Genomic DNA, 19,514 nt, shown 5'->3' with positions numbered 1-19,514 from the left:
TGTGTGCATGTATTTAAGCTGACATTAATTTTCATAACGAACATGAAAATGTAATATACATAGCCAGCTCAAGCTCATTACTGTGCTATTTTAAAAACTTTCATAACCATATTTGTGTTAAAATAAATATTCTCTTTTTCTTAAGAACCTGCAGTACTTACAGACAGCGATATGCTCTTGCTGTAGGCAGAGGAAGCACCAATTTTTCTGATGGCCTGAAGTTTTTCACCCTGTAGATGTGGTTGCAAAAGGATTGGGGATGTAGCCCTGTGGAGAACATAGATTTTTCTGCCATGTACAGGGCAGTATGAACTTCATGCATGTGTTCTCTTCTTGGAAAGAAGTCTCTTCTGTCTGGTTAACACATGTTTTCTAGCTCTGAAATGCCGTGCTGCTGCGATATGTTCTCAGCATAATTCTGGATGAGTGCCTGTGTGAATGGAGGCGCTTGCAGTGAAGGAGCAATGTGATCTTTGGAATAGATTAATATGAATGGGAGCACTTTGGAAGCAGAGATCGGACAGACTTGTGAGGAATTTTAGTTCCATTTGCAGGAATCACTTGTAGCCATTACTCATTTTCCAGGGTGTTCCACCACTTAATGTAAAAGCTGATCTTTCTGCTAGAGGATGGGCTTGTGAGAGGATTTAGTCTTGTACAGTAAGCAGTATGACTTGCTTTTCTCCCTGGTGGTTTTATGGTGTTCTCTAGGTTCTTATCACATGGATATATGAATGTGGACTGGCCAATCAGCTTGTTTCATTGTCAGATGTAGTTAGAGCAGTGAAGATCTTCTTATTTATGTTTAGACTGTGAATATTCTTTAGAAGTCCTGGAAAATTGCTGTGAAAAGGGAAGCAGAATCACAGATTCAACTCTTTTGGGATAGACTTCAGGTACCCTCTGTCCAACTTTTTGCTGCAAGCAGGGTCATCTGTGAGATCAGGCCAGGCTGCTCAGATCTTTATCCATGTGGGTCTTGAACTCTCCAAGGCCAAAGAAGCTCTCCAGGCACTCTGGTCTCCTGACTGTCCTCAGTGAAATTTATTTTCCTATATCCAGGTGGAATCTACTCTTTCAATTTATGACTCCTGCCTCTCATTCTCTACTGTGCATTGTGGTGAGGAGCCCATCTCAGCTCCTTGATAACTCTGCAGGTAGGCAGGGCCAGGCTGCTGTGAGACCTCCTGGAGCTGTCCCTTACCCAGGCTGAACAAGCCCAGCTCCCTTCAGCTCTGCTCACAGGACAAGTCCTCCAGCCCTGACCAACTTGATGGCCTTCATAAGACTTTTCCAAGTTTGTCAGTGACTTCAGATACCATGCCAGGACTATTGCAGAAATAATTGCAGAAACAAGATCTTGAACTTGTGTTTGTCCCTTGAACATTTTTATACCAATTGTTTCTCTTGCTGTTCATTGAGCAAGAACCTGTCACCACTTTTAAGAAAGGAAAATCTATTATCACTCCAGAAGCATTGCTTATAACAGCTATCCTCTTGGAATTTTATTAAAGACATTATACAAACTTTTCCTACAGTGTCTTCTTTTCATCTTCTTTGCCAGACTCCATGGATGACAGACGCTTTTCAGGATTAATGAATAGTGATAACATCATTAGTCACTATCTCAAGATCCAATAATCCTTTAAAGGAGTGATGTTAAAGTCAATAGGTAAATGAGAAAAGGCTTTTAAATTGCTTCCTGTCTCTAACAAGTCAATAATGGCCCTCAGTGGGAGGGTGAGTATCTCTATGTCTCAGTGTAACAGCAGCTGAGCCTTCTCAAGATAGGGCACAAGGACACAGGAGAGACAGGAATGTTTCAAGCTATTTACAGGCTGACCTGCAAAAGAGGTCTCTTTTCAACTCATGGAAAGGATAGTGCCTTCTCTGTCTTTATTTCTGATTGACATCTGAAAAATTGTGTCTGAGCTCCTTGAAGCTCTCATCACCATTGAAGGAGGAATTGCAGGTGATACCAAACTGGGAGGTAGTGGCTACACTGGAGTACAGGCCTGCTGGTCATAAAGACCTTGAACAGCTTTGTCTCCTTCAGAAACGGGGTAAATGGGATTGAAGAAGTGGGCAGTGATATGGAAGTGGAAGGGCTGGGCTGGCATAAGCAAATACTCATGTTTCATTCCAGCTGTTTGCATCCCCACACGTTTGGCTGTGGAGCTGCAAATTCTACACTAAGTAGGATTACAACATCAGAGAAAAGTAAACTACCATGAAAGCATAAATAAATATTTCTGCTTGTTTGAAGCAAGTTCCTCACACATATCCCTTTCTCCAGGGCCTTTTCTTGACAGTTTGAGGCAAAGCTCCATTATTCCATGTGGCTGAAAGTGGACATGTATTACACCCAGGGCTCCTTCCTTGCAGGAAAAGCTGTATTTTATTTTCTGACTGTGTCTAAAGTTTAGAAGGTTCATTCTTGACAGTTGTTTTTATTTTTTCACAAAAGACTAAATTATCAGGTGAGCTTCTTAGAATGTTTTCCCTCCCTTCTTTTCCCCTAGACAATTTGGTTTAATATTTAGCTTTGCTGGAATTTTCCAAGAGTAACTACACATTGGGAAAGCTGCGACAGCCCTGAAGTCCAGCCTGAAAGGTAATTTGTGACAATGCTTTAGGAACAAGAGCTGAATGGGGGACTAATTCCCTGTATAGAGCAGAGATCTCCTGCTGCCAGTCAGCAAGCTGGATTTGCCTAGGATGAGTCTGCTGGGCAAGTGATTTTGCTTAGGGAAGGGAGATGAAAGGTTTTTATAGCAGTTTGTGCAGCCACCTACCACCTCCTTTGCTTGAGCATGTGCAGGCACCAGCATTACACACCAGCACATCCATGTGCATCTCAGGGTGGGGAGTGGAGAGCTTGGATCTCCCTTCCATCATCAGGACAGTCATAAACCAAAGCAATTTCAACACTCCTTTGTGAAAATCCAGACATGCTGTCTCTTAGTATCCACTTTTCTTCAAGGGAAAGCAATAATGCTTATATCTACCTCTTACTTAGCATTACATCCATGAACTTCAGAGCACTTGGCATTGACAGATGTTTTTATAACCAATTAAGTAAATGTACAGATGTTCCTCTACATTTATTTCACAAATATTTAAAAACAGTGAACTCTTTTCTCATTTGCTTAACTTTAACGTCAGAAACCAGAGGTCGGTTGTTATCTCAGAGAGGTTTTAAAGCAGAGTCATTCTCTGCAGTGATTTATAATGCCATCCCTGACCTTGGATTACTCAGTAGCAATTAAAACAAGTGTTTAAGTTCCTGAACTATTAGGAAATATGTTAGAATGGTGGAATGCTTTTTCATAATGTCCTGTACAAAAATATTCTTTTCATTTATAAGCTACAACCTTAGTGCAATCTCCTTGGTTTTCTTGCTGGTACCCATCAGAAGTAACCACAGAAGACCAGTATATCAATGAGAATAATACAGTGGGTTGATTTTATTGCAGTTATTGGTGTTTTCAGTTTCATTGAGACCTTTTCTGTAGGACTCACTAACAGGAATTACCAACTGGAAATTAAAGGGACAGGATATATAGCCATACATTTTCGTGTAATGTCTTTCTGTGCTGGATTTTTTTCCAATTAAGTGAGTCAGGTTGTGGAAGAAATAACAGAATAGTAATTTAATTCTGAGGTAAGTGGGTAAATAGGGATATGGGAATAGATTTAAGCTCATTAAGGAGTTGGCTTCATAGCTTCATAGTTTGCCTCTGGATTGTAAATGGGTGACACTCTGACAATAAACATTTTCAGCACCATACAGAAAGTAACTAGTAACAGAAAAAATATTTTGGACATAAATTCAAGAAAGAAACATCTAAATATATATTAGTTATAGATATACCCAATGGTAAATGTAATTATTAAAAGATTCTTCTGTTACAACTGTAGCAAACTTTTCTGAAAGCACTTTAAAATATTTTTGATCAATCCTGCAAGACTGGCTGTATTCATACATATATTAATACACATACATATATGTATATACACATACATATATGTGTATATACAAACATACACGTATGCACCATCACTGCTCATGCTCATTCTGTTGTTAGCAAATGACTGGCAGTGCTAAAAGGACTTTTATCATATTGAATTAAAGTCACTCAAAGGAAATTGGAAGATGGAGCTTTGTGAGAGGAAAGAATGGAATAAAAACTGTAAAAGGCCTCTTGCCCCCTTCCCTTTTGCCTATCCATTCTGTAGTGTTTCTCTGTACTGTTTTTCATTCTTGTGCTCTCTGTTGTCCTAAATACTGTGGTACTCCCACTGTTCTCTTCTGCTTTCATACTAACTAGCAGTATGTCCTCTCATGTTTCTGTCAAATCTGAATAAGTGGCAAATGCTCTCTCTCTGATGCACAGTGACATTGTTTTTAACTGAAACAGTGAAACTGTGCCGGCTTTTCAAGAGGTTTGTTTCAGATGGGATTTTTTAGGGTGATGAATCAGACTCATTTTGTTCTCCAGTCACTGCAGCTTTGATGTTTCTGTTCTTCCCAGTAACATGTCAATGACGATATCTTTTCTGCAATATAACACCATACCAGGCAGTCTGATAGAGGGGTAAGTTCATGACATGACTACTACCAAGTGTTAAATGCTATTTTGACAGTAGTAAAATCTGTGTCTGTCACTCCATCTGTAATAAACAGGAGATGATGTCACACCATTTCTATGCAGGGCCACAGCTCAGACTAAAGAGCAGGATGCTAAACTTATGTGTGGCACCAAACATCATGGAGCTACACCACTACTTGAGCTTCATCTGATTCATCTTATGATAAAAAAAATGAGCATGCAGTAATTGAGTTAAATGTTTTCAAATATTTTGCCACTGAATTTAAATCACAGATTTATTGCAATAATAAACATGAGAGTGCATCTTGATAGTTTGTTAATTGAGTTGTGTGGGTGGTTAGCTTTTTATTTTTATTCAGATGATTCTGAATGTGAAATCACATGATTTAGTTATTTAGTCTGTAGTAACAATACTGACGGTGGTCATCAGCTATCCCAAGTGATCCTCACTCCTTTTGAAATCCTAGGACAATAACATCAGTTATTACAAAGATTTTTGTTTGTTCTAAATGAATATGCATGAGAAGCTGTCTAGAGAAATCTAGGCAAGACAACACTTCCGTTAAAATGCTAGGAAATTCGTGGAGTTAGAAGCAATCTTTAAGTATTGTAACAGAGCAAAATTTGGTACTGACATGGTTTATGAAAATGCCTCTCTAACATTCCACTCTCGATATTAAAACCTGGAAGGTAAATCTCCTTGCAGACCAAGAAAAAAGTTAATGGTCTTGATCTAGCCTCATCAGCTGGAACACATTAACCACACTGTTCCCAGACATTGTTGAAAAGCTCTTGAATTTACGTTTCCAGAATAGGAGATGACAGCACAGTTTATAATGCTGTCTCCATTACATGAGGGATCAGAGACTTGGAGAGGAAGGCTTTTCAGGGTGGGAGGAACAGAAAGACGAGCTGTGCAGAGCAGTGGTTGTTCTGTCAGGGTTATATGCTGCAGGAGTCAAGGCTGCAGGAGCCACCAGAGTTTTGGAGAACAGTCAGTGTTCTTCTCCCATGGCTGTTTCTGATCCAGTATCAGAACACAGGGCCCACTGCTGATTTTTATTTCATTTTCTACTGACATAACTGGCACAAGTCCTCTTTTGATCCGTGAGATCAGAAACAGACGTTGGGTAATTTAGCTTGATGATTTGAGGACAGGATTTGGTAATTTTGCTAGGTGTATAGTTGAACTCGATGTTAAAGGTCTTTTCCAGCCTAAATGAGTCTGTTTTACAGATGGGATCCAGCAGCTAGATCCAGCCTCCCCCTGATCTAACAGGGAAGACAAAGTCATCTCATCATGCTTGTGTCACACACTGTGGGACCATCCTTATTACCATGTGATTAAGGTACTTTTATTCATATCGGATAAATATTTTTTCCTAACCAAGCAGCAAGGGAGAAACTCATTCTATGATTCTTTTGCAGAAGAAAACTGTTCATCTGCATGGGTTTTTTTGTAAAACAAGATCATTCTCTTTGCTTTTCCTCAGCAAGGTGCTCTGTACCTCACTATGTGATTACAAACTCAGGAAGCAATCAGCAGACAGCGCAAGTGAAGGTTCAGGTCAGCATTAAGACCCTGTGCGCTCTCAGGTCCCTCTGGATTCAGCTGAGATCAACTCAAAGCTGATGGTGGAGCCCAGCAGGCAGCTGAAGTTCCAGGAACCATGTTCAAACAGATACAAGGGCTGGGATTCATTTGCCCAAACACAGACATCTATTATCAGTTCAGGTGCTGTGAAGCACCTTTCCTGGCCTCTTGAAGGCACTTCAGAAAGGCTCATGTGTTCCCTAGAGTGTATTTGCCATCCCTTGCAGATGTCTCAGACAGCTCACCCTGTCTGGACCTGCTCCTGGACAATCTGCTTTGACTGGCTGTTCTTGAGCAGAGGGATTGAACTGGGGGGTTTCAAAAGGTTTCTTCCAACCTAAATGACACTTAGCTGGTCTCAGCTGGAAAAAACTTCCAGTGCATTGGGCACCTGAAAGTTCTGCTCTGCTGAAATCCACTGATTTGGCCTGATTCATTTGAGGATGTTTGGGAGTTTCATACCCCATGAGATGCTCTTCACCTCTCTGGGGCAGAAAGCACTTATGGAAAATATGCATCATTTCATGGCAGGCCAGGGGGGACACCCTCACCATCTCAGGTACACTGGGTACTAACATTTGAGTGACTGACTTCTCAGTAGTCACATCTTTTGAAATATTATGGAGCCAAGAGTCCAGGTGGAAAAATCTGCCCATCCAAAATTAATTCCTTTGATGGTAAGACAATTCCTTGCTATGATATTGTGATATCTCTTCAGAGTATGCTACACTTAGCAATTTATGCTTTTGTCTATTACATTAACAAGCCCTCAACTATCTGGAACTTCCATGCTATGCTGGTATTTGATCAAGACATCTCTAAACCTTTTCTTGGGCAAACTAGAAAAAAAAAACAAACAAAAAACAAATAAACAAAAATTACAGGTTTTTTTATTATTATTTAAGGCAGATCTTTCAGATTGCAACCTTTCATTCCTGCAGGCTTTACCATGAAAGTCTTTTGAGTCATTAAATACTAAAGAGTTGGAAGATCCCCTGAATGCCAGAGGACATGGTGTGTGTCTTTTGCCACTTGATCAGAATGAGGCAGATGAGCCAGCAATTGAATTCTGGTGATCTTTCACTGGAGTAAGCATTGTTTCCCATTAAATTGTAGCAATGGTACAGTCTGAACAGGAGAAGAAGAATGGAATCAAATTAACAATGAAAAAAGCTGGTTTTACTTTAGTCTGTTTATAAATGAAGCAATACCTAGAGACATGCATCCCAAATATCCATCACCCTTCCTCACTGACTGTTCAGTCAGAAGAAATCTCCTTTTTTTTGTACAAAATATTTTTTCATGAAGTGATAGTGCAGCACAGGCTTGCAGATGAGGGTCCTTGGGTAAAACCTCATTGAAAGGCACATTTCCAATCCTTCAGCCCACTTCCAAGATCCTTGCCTTCCCACTGCAGCTGGAAGTGGCTGCTCCTCATCACAGGACCTATGTACAGAATTTCCTTTGTGTTTTGTTGCATCCTGTGTCTTGGATTGATGTAGCAGTGAACTAGGTTGAAATCTGGGATTTTAGATTAGTTTGTTGTACTCCACTTCTAATTGTAGGCTGCCCAAGAATCAGTGGTGTTGGACTGCACCATAATATTTTTGCCTTGCTGCTTAAAATTAAATTTTTCAGTCTACAAAATGTACAAATTTGGATGAGAAAGCTCAGCCCAGAAGGGAGTGTACCAGCAAATTATCTCCCTCTCCCGCACATCTATGTCATCACTATTATCTCATTTACCCTGGAACAGTAAGAAATGTAAAGGAATCCAGTTATCTCACTTTATTTCCCTTGGTGGATGTCACAGAACACCTCGTGACCTCTCAAGCATCTCAAAGGGATTTCAGCAAACAGCCAGTTTATGTACAAGTGGTTGTAACTTATTTAGTCACATTGAACAATGCTTTTTTATTTTTCCCTCTAAAAATTCTGACAATAGAGAGCCATGAGCTTTTAGGGGTGGCACAGGTTATCATATGACAGCTTAGGCAGCAAAGCCAAAGTCACTGTTACATGCACTGACCCTGTGAGTCTCAGTCATGGGCCCAAACGTTATCACACTGGGACTATCTACAACTGTGATTTAAAAAGTGTTCCCCTACAAAAAATCTTTGTCATCCCTATGGTTTAGCTGAGGGAAAAATGTTGAGTTTCCTAGGCTGGTCTACTTACCTTCTATAATATCTCTTGTACTTTGAGCCTCCTGGAGTTTTGGGCAATAGTGTTTCTGTATGGGGAGTGGGAAGGGACAGACCTTGTTTGAGGGAATATCAGACACAAACATCCTTTGCCACCTACCTGCTCACTGCCACCAATGTTTACAGAGCAGTCAAATGAGTGGAGGGAAGAAGAGAGCTTTGGATGCCTCTCCTGACCACTCTTGGGTGGCTGAGCCAAGATCTGGTCTGAGCCAAGCCTGAATGCACCCTCCCAAGTCAGCCCCCTGGTGCTCATTGAAGATCTTTATAGCTTCTTTACACCTCTTTTCCAGCTCAGAAACACTGTGCAGTCACTTTGTGCAGATGAGTTGCATCAGATATGGGAGAGGTCACTTTAATGCATCTTTGAGATGCTCAGGTCTCATGTGAACAGCTGTGACAGTCAGAGCCCCAGCAGAGGAGGACAACAACAGCTCCAGTGTGCAAGGATGAAGTCCAGCTGGCAGCTGAGGTTCACTCCTCCAGCCAAGGCAGTACAAAGGTGCCCTATGTGACTCACAGCAGGGGTGATGTTGTACGGCAGCAATTAATTTGTTTCTAAGGCAAACGAGTCCAAATGGTAAAGGCTTTTGCGAATGGAATTCACTGTTCCAATGTAAATAAGGAACTGGCAAACAATAACCACTCCAGCCTGAAAGCCCAGCCAGCAATTGGTTGACATTTGGGCTGCAGAGAGTTTGCAGATTCCCCACGAGCTGGAGAGGAGCTGTGTTTTGCAGAAACAATTGATTTATTGCTGTGACAACGAGTAGAAATAGAAGGACCTGCTGGCAGACAAGGGTGTGATTTGTTCCTTTGCAAACAAGCAAGCAGTGTCCAGCTGGCCAGTGGCCATTGCCAAGCAAAAGCCCAGGGGAGGATGCAGGTTTTATCTCCTCTCTGCTTGAGTTTTGCCTGCTAAAGAGTGATGGAATTAGGGTGTTTTTTGGTTGTTGCTCTTTTTTGGTTGGTTTTCTTTGCTTGTTTGTTTTGGGTTTTTTTATTGTACAAAAACAGACTTGTAATTAGTAATGTTTCTACAAAGTGAGTAAGTAAGGGAGAGGCAAAGGTCAGGCTGTCTTCTAGATATTTCGCTTCTCAAGCAGTAGGATGACACTTTATCAGTTATTCATGAGCAGAAAATAATTCTCATTTGTATTGCAGCAGCCCCTGTAAGGACCAATCAAGGTCCCATTGTGCTGATGCCTGGTTGGTGGCTGTGAGCAGAAAATTGCTGGTGCCTGCTTGGAAGCAGTTCAGAAACATCCATTTTTTTGCCATGTAAGGTTTAACACGAGCACATCCTGATCATCAAAGCACATAAGTGCACGTTTAAAGCAATCTCTTTCTAGCCAAATGCTTCAGTGTTGCAGTCCTCTCAGAGAGAGGGGAATTTAAACGTGTGGAAAAGTGTTCAGCTAGGGCTGAGCATTCAGACAGGGCTGCTGCATATGGGCTTCACATCTTCTGAGTGTTCCATGTATAAAAAAGAGTTTTCTTCTGATGTAGGGTTTGGGGGATGAGGGGACAACATGTCCAAATGAAGTTTCAAGCCAATTTATTTTCTCTTCCAGGCATGTTCAAAGCCTGCCCCACTGAACTGACACCATTCAGAGAGCTGTACTTAGTGGTACCACACAAGTCATTTGATAAATGCATCAGGGGTGTGAGCATCAAGGCAGATGAATCATTCCCATTTTCTGAAGCAAAACATTGAAGTGTAATAGACTGAAATTAAGGTACAAAAAAGGGGGTGAATGAAAATAAAAGCATGACAGTGGAAAGAGCTGTCTGATTATGAAGTAATCTTGATGGAATAAGGGAAGAAACCAAAATTACATGAAGCATTTCATGGTGGTTAATCTGGTATAAACTAAGTCAGAAGGGTTAATTCTTTACTGATTGACAATGGACAAGCTGAGACTTCAGGGATATAAGCAGTTAAAATCAATAAGACAGTGAATACATCATTTATGTGAATATGGAGAACAACATTTGTGATGTATCATTTTTGCTGCAAAAGCAATAATAAAAAAAAAATCAACAGTGACCAATAGCTAGTTACAACCACTTCATATTCTGGATGTTGTGTAAAATAGCCATTATTTACTATGCTAGTAAGCCTGGAAAACATTGACTTTGTAAAGCTGATAACAGTAATGCAGTGGCCACATTGTCTGGGATCAGTGGAGTGCATCGTACTGATAAAGAATTTCCTGTAATGCTCTTATAGTAATTGCAGCTGCAGTTTGTTTCTTGCACAGTAAAACAGTCTGAGACTGGCAGAAGGTTTACTAAAATTTCCCTTGCATTAACAAGCAATTTGCTGCCTTCATCCACTGACTGCTCGCCTGAGTTCCCACGGCTTTGAGAGCCCTAACACAGAACCTGTGAGCTCTAGCACAGACTCTAACCAATACAGATAATTTCCATTTTTAAGACATCTCACTGTTGTGGAGTGTACAGGTTACTTGCTTATACAATACAGAATCAGAGCATGTCATAGTTAAAACCCAAGGCACTGGGGTCAGCATTTTTGTGCATCATTATCAATGAAATCAGTAAAGTGGTGCACTGAAAATAAGAGGATTTTTGTAGGGAAATACAGCATAGCATTCAGTCTTTCATTCCATTTTGAGATTTTACTTTTAAAGAAACTTGTCTACTTAGACTTAGACTCCTCTAGAGATTTCCCTTCCTTTCAGCTTCATTTATATATGTATTTAACTGACCAAGATGATTTAGCAGTACTTGACTGTCAGCATGTTAAAAAGGTATTTAAGGTGACCTTTACATGGGAAGACAAAAAGCAACTTTAAAAGACTGTCAGCTTTCTCACCTACATATGAAAGCAGCCAGAAAAGAAACAATTAAATGGCATAGCTTCTCCTGGAGTTCTCAGACCTTTCCATCATTTTTATTTTCCTCTTAGCAATTTACACAAGCTTGCCTTGTACATTAGCCTGGCTCGCTTGGCTCCATCACTCCCTATAAAATTCCTAAGGCAGGCAAAGCTGCCACTGAATTCAAGCCTAATACGGTTCATTGCAGGAAGAGAAACCAATTTTGGTTTCAGGGAGTTATCTACAGCTGGAGCAAGTGTATTTAAGATACATTGTCCTGAGCTGACTTTCACACTAGTGTTATGTCCCTGCAACTCCCAGAGAAGTTTGGTTTACACCAGGCAGTGCAGAACTTATTACCCACATCATTAAAGACCCTCTGTCTCAAAGGTAAAGTGCCTTGTGAAAGTTGGGTGTGGAAGGAAACATTGATATTCCCAAAAGGACAGTCTAGGTAAAACAGCTGAATGGAGAGTAAACCAGTTCCTCGGAAACCTGGGTGGGTAACAAGTGCACTCTCCTGTGTATGTGCCCAGTAACTGTTCTACCTGTGTAAGGAATTGTAAGGTTTTTTTGTGGATATAGAACCAAGGGCTGCATTGAAAGGGAGGAGGGAGGAAGTAATTCTGCCTAGCATAATTCGAAGGGGACTGACTTTGTTTGCATATCTGTCAATGCAGATGTGGCTGGAAGAGGCTTGTGTGATTTTTCACGGAATCACAGAATATTCTGAGTTGGAAGGGACCCATAAGGATCATCAAGCCAAATTATTAAGTGAAAGGCCCATATGGGGATCAAACCCACAACCTTGGCATTATTAGCACCCTGCTCTAACCAACTGAGCTAATCTCAGTATCTTCTAGTATAGTTAATTGTTAATTTCTATATTTGAATGTTCTGTTTCAACAAACACCTGTTTGTGACTCTTTTATCCAGTCTCAGGTAAGCATTTTGGGTAGTTATTTGAAAAATCAGTATATAAAGAATACTTGAGACTGAAAACAGTCTTGGTTTCTCCTCTTTAGCATTTTTATCAGCTACATTCAAATAGTACTTCAGGCAAAAAGAAACGTGCCCAAGGGGTTACTGAAACAGCATCACTGTCAGCTTCACTTGCAAAAAGTGATGAATGCCCTTATCAGGGTGAGGGACAGATGGGCCATGATGCCTGGTCCTCATCTCTCCTTCTCTTTGACAGGAGCTGGCTCTGCCTCCCCACGTTCACATGCCCCTTGACCCATGCACAGACCAGAGAGGCCATTTCAGTTCACCTTGTGTGGCACTGCCACAGCTGCAGGACTGAGAGGCTCTCCCACGTGCATGACAGAAGAAAACAGTGGTGTTCTACTATTTTGCATAATTTTGCTGTTTTTTATAAAAGTCTCTTCAAATCATATATAAGTGTCAGTCCAGCAGTAAAACCCCAGCTGCTGATGGCTGTTTCTGCCTGAACCTGAGCCTGCCTCCAAAGTGAAGGTGGCTGTGACATGCCGGCCAGAGCATGGTGTGGGCTGATGTGTTAAACACCTATCACTTCCCTGAGACTAATGCTGTGTGTCACTAAATATTCCAGGTGTCTCCCACACTTCTAGAAGCAATTTCCACTCTATTAAGTTCTGCTGTTTCTAGTGTCCAGGAAGCTAGAAACAGGCTTCATTTTACCTACAGTTTAGCAACCATCACCAATCTACCATTGGGTGTGTTATTAAATTAAGGCTATTGAATCAGATTTTGCTGGCAGCTATTTCATGGCAAACCTGGTTAATCCTGAATTTACAACTGTGATTGATATTACTCAGGATCTAAAAGTTTTTCATTTCAAGTTTTAACTTTGTATATAACAGGTTGTTTTAAAGATTCAAAGTTTTCTAGAAGTAGCCAGAGCTGGCTGCTAGGGCAGAGTTCCCATAGGATAATTTCTCCAGAGGCCAGTTCGATCTGCTCACTGTGCTCTGAAGTTGCATGCATGGTAAACTGAAGAACTACTGTACGAGAAGGGATATCAGCTAAAATTATAGTAACTCTGTTTTGTTCTCCATAATTCTGGTCAATGGGCTTTCCATAGAAGAGTTTTTTTTTCCCAGACTCACAATTTCCTATGGAAATAGTGACCCCTTTCCTTCATACATCTGTGAGTCCAAAGTAGACTCCTTGTACAGCAAGAGTAAGGATAGATACAGGTGGTTTATTCAGTTTTTCAGATTTTTCTGCACTTGGATGTATTCTGGCTATCCTGGTCCTGGTTCCCAGATGAAGGGTATTAAACATTGGGGACAGGGCTCCCCTGAGACACAGTTGTGCTACAGAGTTTCCCACAGGTATCTGGAGATGCTCACTTGGAATGCCTCTCATTCATTAACTTAATTGCATAGAATCAGCCAAAGTGCCCACAAAGTGTTTGTGAAGACCTGGATGTGGGGAAAGCTCTGCTGGGTTGAGTGGTGCAGCATGTGCCCACTTCACCCAGAGCACAGAAACGAGACCTGCAACAAGCATGGCAGAGTTTCCCCTTTGGAAAGGCTTCAGAGCTTGTACCAGCTTTGGACTTGAGAAAGTCCTGTGTCAGAGTGGGGATGCCAGAGCCTTTGGATTGTGTTGCTTGCTCTCTGAGAAAGGGCTGCTCTAACCCGCTCCTCCCATCCCCAAGACTTCCAGATTTTTAAATCCACTTTTTTTTTTCAGACTACTTTGTAATAAAAGAAAATCAGCTCTGCTGGGTTGTGTAGAATATTAAAACAGTAGAAAATAAACAACCTCTAGATCACTCCATTTTTTAAGGAGCAGAGCCTTCTGTCCAGCCCTGATTTCAAAGCCAGTGGTTTATGGTAGTTTCCTGATCTGCAAGAGGTGTCTCCCAGGGGCCCAGAAAGCCTCGTTTTGCACCAAGAGGTGTTCAAGACCTCTTGCTCCTCAGTCTCACCAGGTGCTGCCAGCTTGCCCTGTCTTTCCACCATTGCCCATGTCTTCCCCTGTTCCTGCAGGGTTTACACACTATGAGCAAGGCAAATAGGCAGGAATCCATCCTGCCCACACACAGCCTTCTAAGAACACATAACCTATAGCAACAAATCCAACAAATAAGGTCCCTAGTGCAGCAAGACACACTGAACCCTGGTCTAGAGCAGCACCAAGGTTGTCTCAAAACTCTTTCCACACTGACAGAACATAGGCAGTTCAAAGGCATAACTCATTGGAGAAATTAGCCCATAAACTTATTTCTGATAAAAGAGGCTTATTTTTTATTTAATGTCAGGTTAAATAAATCACAAAGCACAGCAGTGAGGATTTAGCACTTCCAGTGCTAAACCATATTACTTAGCATTAACACAGTGCTTTCCTCATTCAGGAAAATGCTTTTGCTAACTTAATTCACTCTCAGCTACCGTCTGCATGTCACAAAGGAAGTCAGGAGCATTTAATATTCCTGCTGATAAATAAGGCTAGACTCACACAGCCTTGTTAGTTTCCCTCTTCTCCCATCCTCAGTACCCCAGCCAAGTCAATTTTTGCTGGTTTGTAGTCCATACTTGTAACCTGGAAGTCTTAAGCAGTGCAAGGGACATGATCCTGTCCCTTAGATGAGAGCCAGCTGAGGTCCTGGCCAGGCAGCCAGGGACAGGAGCTGAGGCTGTTGGCAAGCAAAGAGCAGGTCTCAGCAGATGAGACAGAGTGAGAGAGCAGTTCTAGAGGCTAGGAGCTGGGATGTGGAGAGGAGGATGGAGGTGAAGGGGTGCTTCGGCTGAGGAGGTACTTATAGTGACTGTCTTAGGCAGGAGAGAATTTGGGACAAATGCTGGTGGAAGGATTCAGATACAGAAATGTTTAGACATTGTTTGAATTATCTTACTTGATGGAGGTATGTAAGGAAGGACATGTCCCTGGAGATGAGCAGTTTGAGATGTGAGGGGTAATGTTGGGAAAGACCCTCAGCCGAGGGAAGCAGGGGCTGATTTCCATGCTAGGAGAGGTACAGGGTGGGTATTGCTCCCAAGGAGTATCTGTCCTTCACTGCACACCTCCCCAGCCCCTCCATGCCATCACTGCTCCCCACCACAGCACGACAGGGCGCTCCCCACCAGCAGAAACACACCACTCTGCCAGGGAACAGGGACAAACAAGGTGCCAGAAAAGAGCACAGAGCCCATCCCTCAGCTCTGTGCCACTCCAGTCACTGCTCTTGTGGGGTGGATGCCACAAGCCCACTGCTTGCCCGTGTCCCAGGGAAAAAGTCCCAAAGACCTGCAAGGGGATCTTGGGCATGAGGTGCCCAGGGATAGGTCATGGCTCATGTTGCTGCATTTCACCTGGGCAAGGGGCTGCCCAGCACAAAAGGGAACAAATAAAGACAGCTAGTCTAGCCCTTTAAACATTTGGGATCCTACTTCTAATTTATGTAAATATATCTGTGTGCCAGTGCTCCCCTTCCCTCCAAGCTGACATAACTCCTAGTTTCACTGGATTTCTCTGGTACACACCAGACCTATTACACATACAGTTTTTACACCAACCAAATTTAAATTCATGTAGATGGCAGTTGTTTTTGGACACGATAGTAGCTACACACTGGTGTTGATTGATTAGTTTATTAATTAATGAAGAAGGTACTGATTAGTGCCTACTACTTCTGTAAACTAACATTTACAAAGCTTGCAGTTATTGTAGAGGAAGGATATGTTATTTTTAAAAATGACCTAATAATATGTTTATTCAGCTAGATATTTTCACCATAAATCAATTGAAGATTATACTATTTTTACTGAAACTTTCTGTGCAGTTACTTTCAAAGAGTTAAAGTTTCTTATTTAGAATTACTTAATTTAACTTCCTTATAAACTTCCCTTGATTTAGTAGAGAATTAAAGATACCATGATTTGACTTACAGTTTTAAAAAGCTACTTAATTATAAATCCTTCCTGAGAGATCCCTGCATATATAAACTGTGCTGTAATTAATAGCTAGAACAAATATTTTTAAATTTGCTCCTTAAAATACATTGATTCTGTTCTATATCTCTGCTCAAAATATAGTTTCATGTCCCATTGAAAATGACACTATTTCTGGAAAGAGGAACAGAAACCCATCCAAAAATTAACACCAAAGTACATTTTACAAAACGAAGCCATTTATTCACTCTAATATTCTGCACACAGTATATGCTGATACTTTCAGTATCTCTAGGCTCAAACTGCTTGTAACATTTTGCTGTAAGCCTGAATCTAATACAACTGAGAGGGTGTTTTAATTTTGTTAAGGAGCAGTTCCCCTAGCTGCAAAGGCATTGAAGAGAGCCTGGAAGACACAATCTGTGTGATGCTGCTCTTTATTGTCACAGGTACAAAGTTTCAATGTGGCAATGTTGCATATTCGGGTCATTGAACATTTACGGATCAGGAAGGACTTTTCAGTCTCTGAAATGGTTACAAATGGTTTGTGTCAGAACACAATCAGTATAAGCAGTCTGATCTCAGTGGAGTCCTACTATTTTATTTTGGGTTAATAATGGTAAAGTCTTACCAACTGTTGATGGAGAAGCCATGGGGTTAATTTATATTCATGTTGAAAAAGCAAAGCAGTGCTCCCTCCCAACTCTGACAGATCTGCGAGTCCCTTCCATAGCTGATTGTCAGGTTGTCCTGATCTGTAGCTTAGCGCTGACAACAGCTCACAGTTTATTTGCAGCTTTGAAGCCTGGTCCTATAGTGTTTCTCTTCTGACAGGAGATGTATAAAGGTGTCACTGTGGGAGACTTTTATCCGGTTGCTATAAAAAGGACCCTCTTTGCCTTCCCTTGAAAGATCCTCTAGTTCGCTTCTGGAGCCTGCGGCTTTCCCCTCAGCAGAGTTTAGTTCCATCAGCTCCAATTCATGTTTGGCAGCTGTTTCTAAAACTCTCTGTTTGTTGTAATATCTGACAAAGTTGTTAATGATGGGATGGATGGGGAGGGCGATCGCTATCACTCCACAAAGAAAACTGATGGCAGCATTCAGTTTTCCCAGTGTTGTTTTAGGGTAAATGTCTCCATATCCAACAGTGGTCATTGTAATGATTGCCCACCAAAATGATTGAGGGATGCTTTTAAATAAAGTTTCAGGGTGACTTTGTTCCATGGTGTAACCTAGGGCAGAAAAGACAAAGATTCCAACAGCTAAGTACATGAGGAGCAGCCCGAGCTCCTTAAAGCTGCGTTTCAGGGCATAGGTTAGGGTCTGGAGCCCTGAGGAATGCCGTGCAAGCTTGAATATCCTTGCGATCCTCATGATGCGCAGTGCCTGGACGGCCTGCTGGACATTGCTCAGCTCCATCAGCTTGGCTCCCAGGTGGGTCAAGGTCAGGCTGACGTAGAAAGGAAGTATTGCTAGCACATCAACAATGTTCATGAAAGAAAGGGCAAAGTGGAGTTTGTTGGGGGAGGAGATCAGCCTCAGCACATACTCCATGGTAAACCAGCCTATGCAGGCGGTCTCGATGCTGTCCAGGGTCGGGTGCTCCATACGGTTCCCCTCTGCATCTACCACCTGCAAGTCTGGGATGGTCCCCACACACATCACAACAGAGGAGATCAAAATAAACAGAAAGGACAGTACAGCAATCACTCTAGCTGGATAGGATGATTCTGGCTTCTCCAGAAATTTCCAGATGCATTTTTGGCACCTTTTCCAGCGACTTTCTGAAGCATCTACTCCCAAGTCATCCAGAATGAGTTGCACCCTTCGGGCTATTTCTTCCAGTTCCTCCTTTTTTTCACTTAGGTGAGCTTTGCAGCACTCATCCAAAAATTTCAGATCCACTTTCCAAAATTCCATTTCATTCTTGAAACATATGGGGCAAATTCCTTTCTTCATGTGAATTTCCCCAAAGTAGTACACGTCAATAATGCATTTGAAAGCATCTGGATCTCTGTCAAAGTAAAACTCTCTCTTTCCAGGATCATAGTCATCACAGAGGGAGAATATGCTATCGTATCCCCCCGATAAACAATTGACCAGCTCTGCCAGCCGTGTTTCTGGGTACTGATTCAGGTTATCTCCGTAGAACACCTGCCTTACCCCACCGACATTGACTACAATCTCCATTTCTTCACTTTTTTCTGATCCATCAGTGTCCACATGTGGAAACCTAGAGTCACCTGCCATTTTATTATTGGATTGGATTTTGGTTGATTTTTAGCCCGTTGTTTGGTTTCACAGCTTTGTGGTTTTAATCTTTCATGGAAGCAAATCAGCACTGAACCAGCCCTGTTACAAATGTCACCAAACTGACCTGGAGTCTTGGTGGGAAAGGTTACTGAAAGAAACCTGCGGTCAGGAAAGCCTGGTGAGGAATGCAACAAGCTGCAGGGAAAAGACAAGTCATCGGGCTGCTGTGCCTGCAAGCAGGATATTAGAAAGCTCCAGCAGACTGGAAAGAGAAGAAACCATTTAATAAAACTCACCACTCTGTTCAGTGCTCGAGAGTCTTTTCAGGTCCCATTCTCTCTCTAAAAGTGATATCTATTCACAGCTTGGAAGTCACGGCAGAGAAATAAATCCTGAGCTCAGATTAACGCAACGTGCGGTGAGTGACAGTTCTCAGAGATACAGTCGGCAGGGTGAGCCCACGGGAACTGCCGCGGCTTCTCCCTTCGGTTCCACAGATTTCCCTAGAAAGCTGCTTTTGAATTTTGTTTCTCTTTCCGTTTTCTGTTTACTTTAAGGTCTTCCAGAGTTCATCTGCTGACTCTCGCACATAGTCAGTCGGTGCAAACAGGCAGAGGAGAAACTTGTGCTTGTTTTCCCTTCGCTGTTTCCCAGCACAATAGGGAGCCTAGGCTGCCAGGAGTCCTTTCCAAACTCTACCCTCTCCTGGTGAAACACAGCAAAGCACCATATGCACAGAAAGCACTTCTCTAGCTATTTATACGCCTGCCCAGTGCAGTACAATGATGTGTTTCTATACAGCCAGGAACTTTCCGGAGTTTTTAAAACTTTTTTTTTTTTTTATCACGTGCAAGGCTTAACAGTGTATAAAGTCATTCAGAGCTGCAGAGAGATGCACAAACATTTTCTCTAGGCAGAAGAAGCAGTATCGTATTTTGGGAATAAATATATGGCATATATCTTGCTCTCAGTGGGACTGGAACAACTCTAGAGCATCACTGTCCTGTGTCAGGACATCGAGTTAATCTGGATTTGTACTGGTGTCTTTGGGAAAGAAGAAGACACCATAAAGTTCCTGTTGCAGATGTGGAGCAAAACTTCCCCTGCACTCTGCACGCTTCCCA

The 19,514-nt window shown here is 41.9% G+C and overlaps 1 protein-coding gene across 1 annotated transcript; it reads right to left on the bottom strand.

Moving 5' to 3' along the window:
- Positions 1-16,354: 16,354 nt before the first annotated feature.
- KCNF1 (potassium voltage-gated channel modifier subfamily F member 1) lies at positions 16,355-19,089 on the bottom strand. Its single transcript, XM_014251498.2, has 2 exons — positions 18,687-19,089; positions 16,355-18,585 (listed from the first exon to the last, which is right to left on the bottom strand). Exon 2 carries the CDS (start codon positions 18,385-18,387, stop codon positions 16,924-16,926), a length of 1,464 nt encoding a protein of 487 aa, XP_014106973.2. The 5' UTR covers positions 18,388-18,585; positions 18,687-19,089; the 3' UTR covers positions 16,355-16,923.
- Between the last annotated feature and the right edge of the window lie 425 nt (positions 19,090-19,514).

This window comes from Pseudopodoces humilis, chromosome 3, assembly GCF_049639895.1.
Source record: "Pseudopodoces humilis isolate 2021_Gansu_Grassland_sample_001 chromosome 3, ASM4963989v1, whole genome shotgun sequence".
Classification (NCBI taxonomy): Eukaryota; Metazoa; Chordata; class Aves; order Passeriformes; family Paridae; genus Pseudopodoces; species Pseudopodoces humilis.
Note: the sequence above shows the minus strand (reverse complement) of the source record. Positions and strands in the feature narration are given on the sequence as shown.

Excerpts from the sequence above, each read along its gene's own strand:
- KCNF1 (XM_014251498.2), bottom strand. The coding sequence starts at position 18,387 with ATGGCAGGTGACTCTAGGTTTCCACATGTGGACACTGATGGATCAGAA.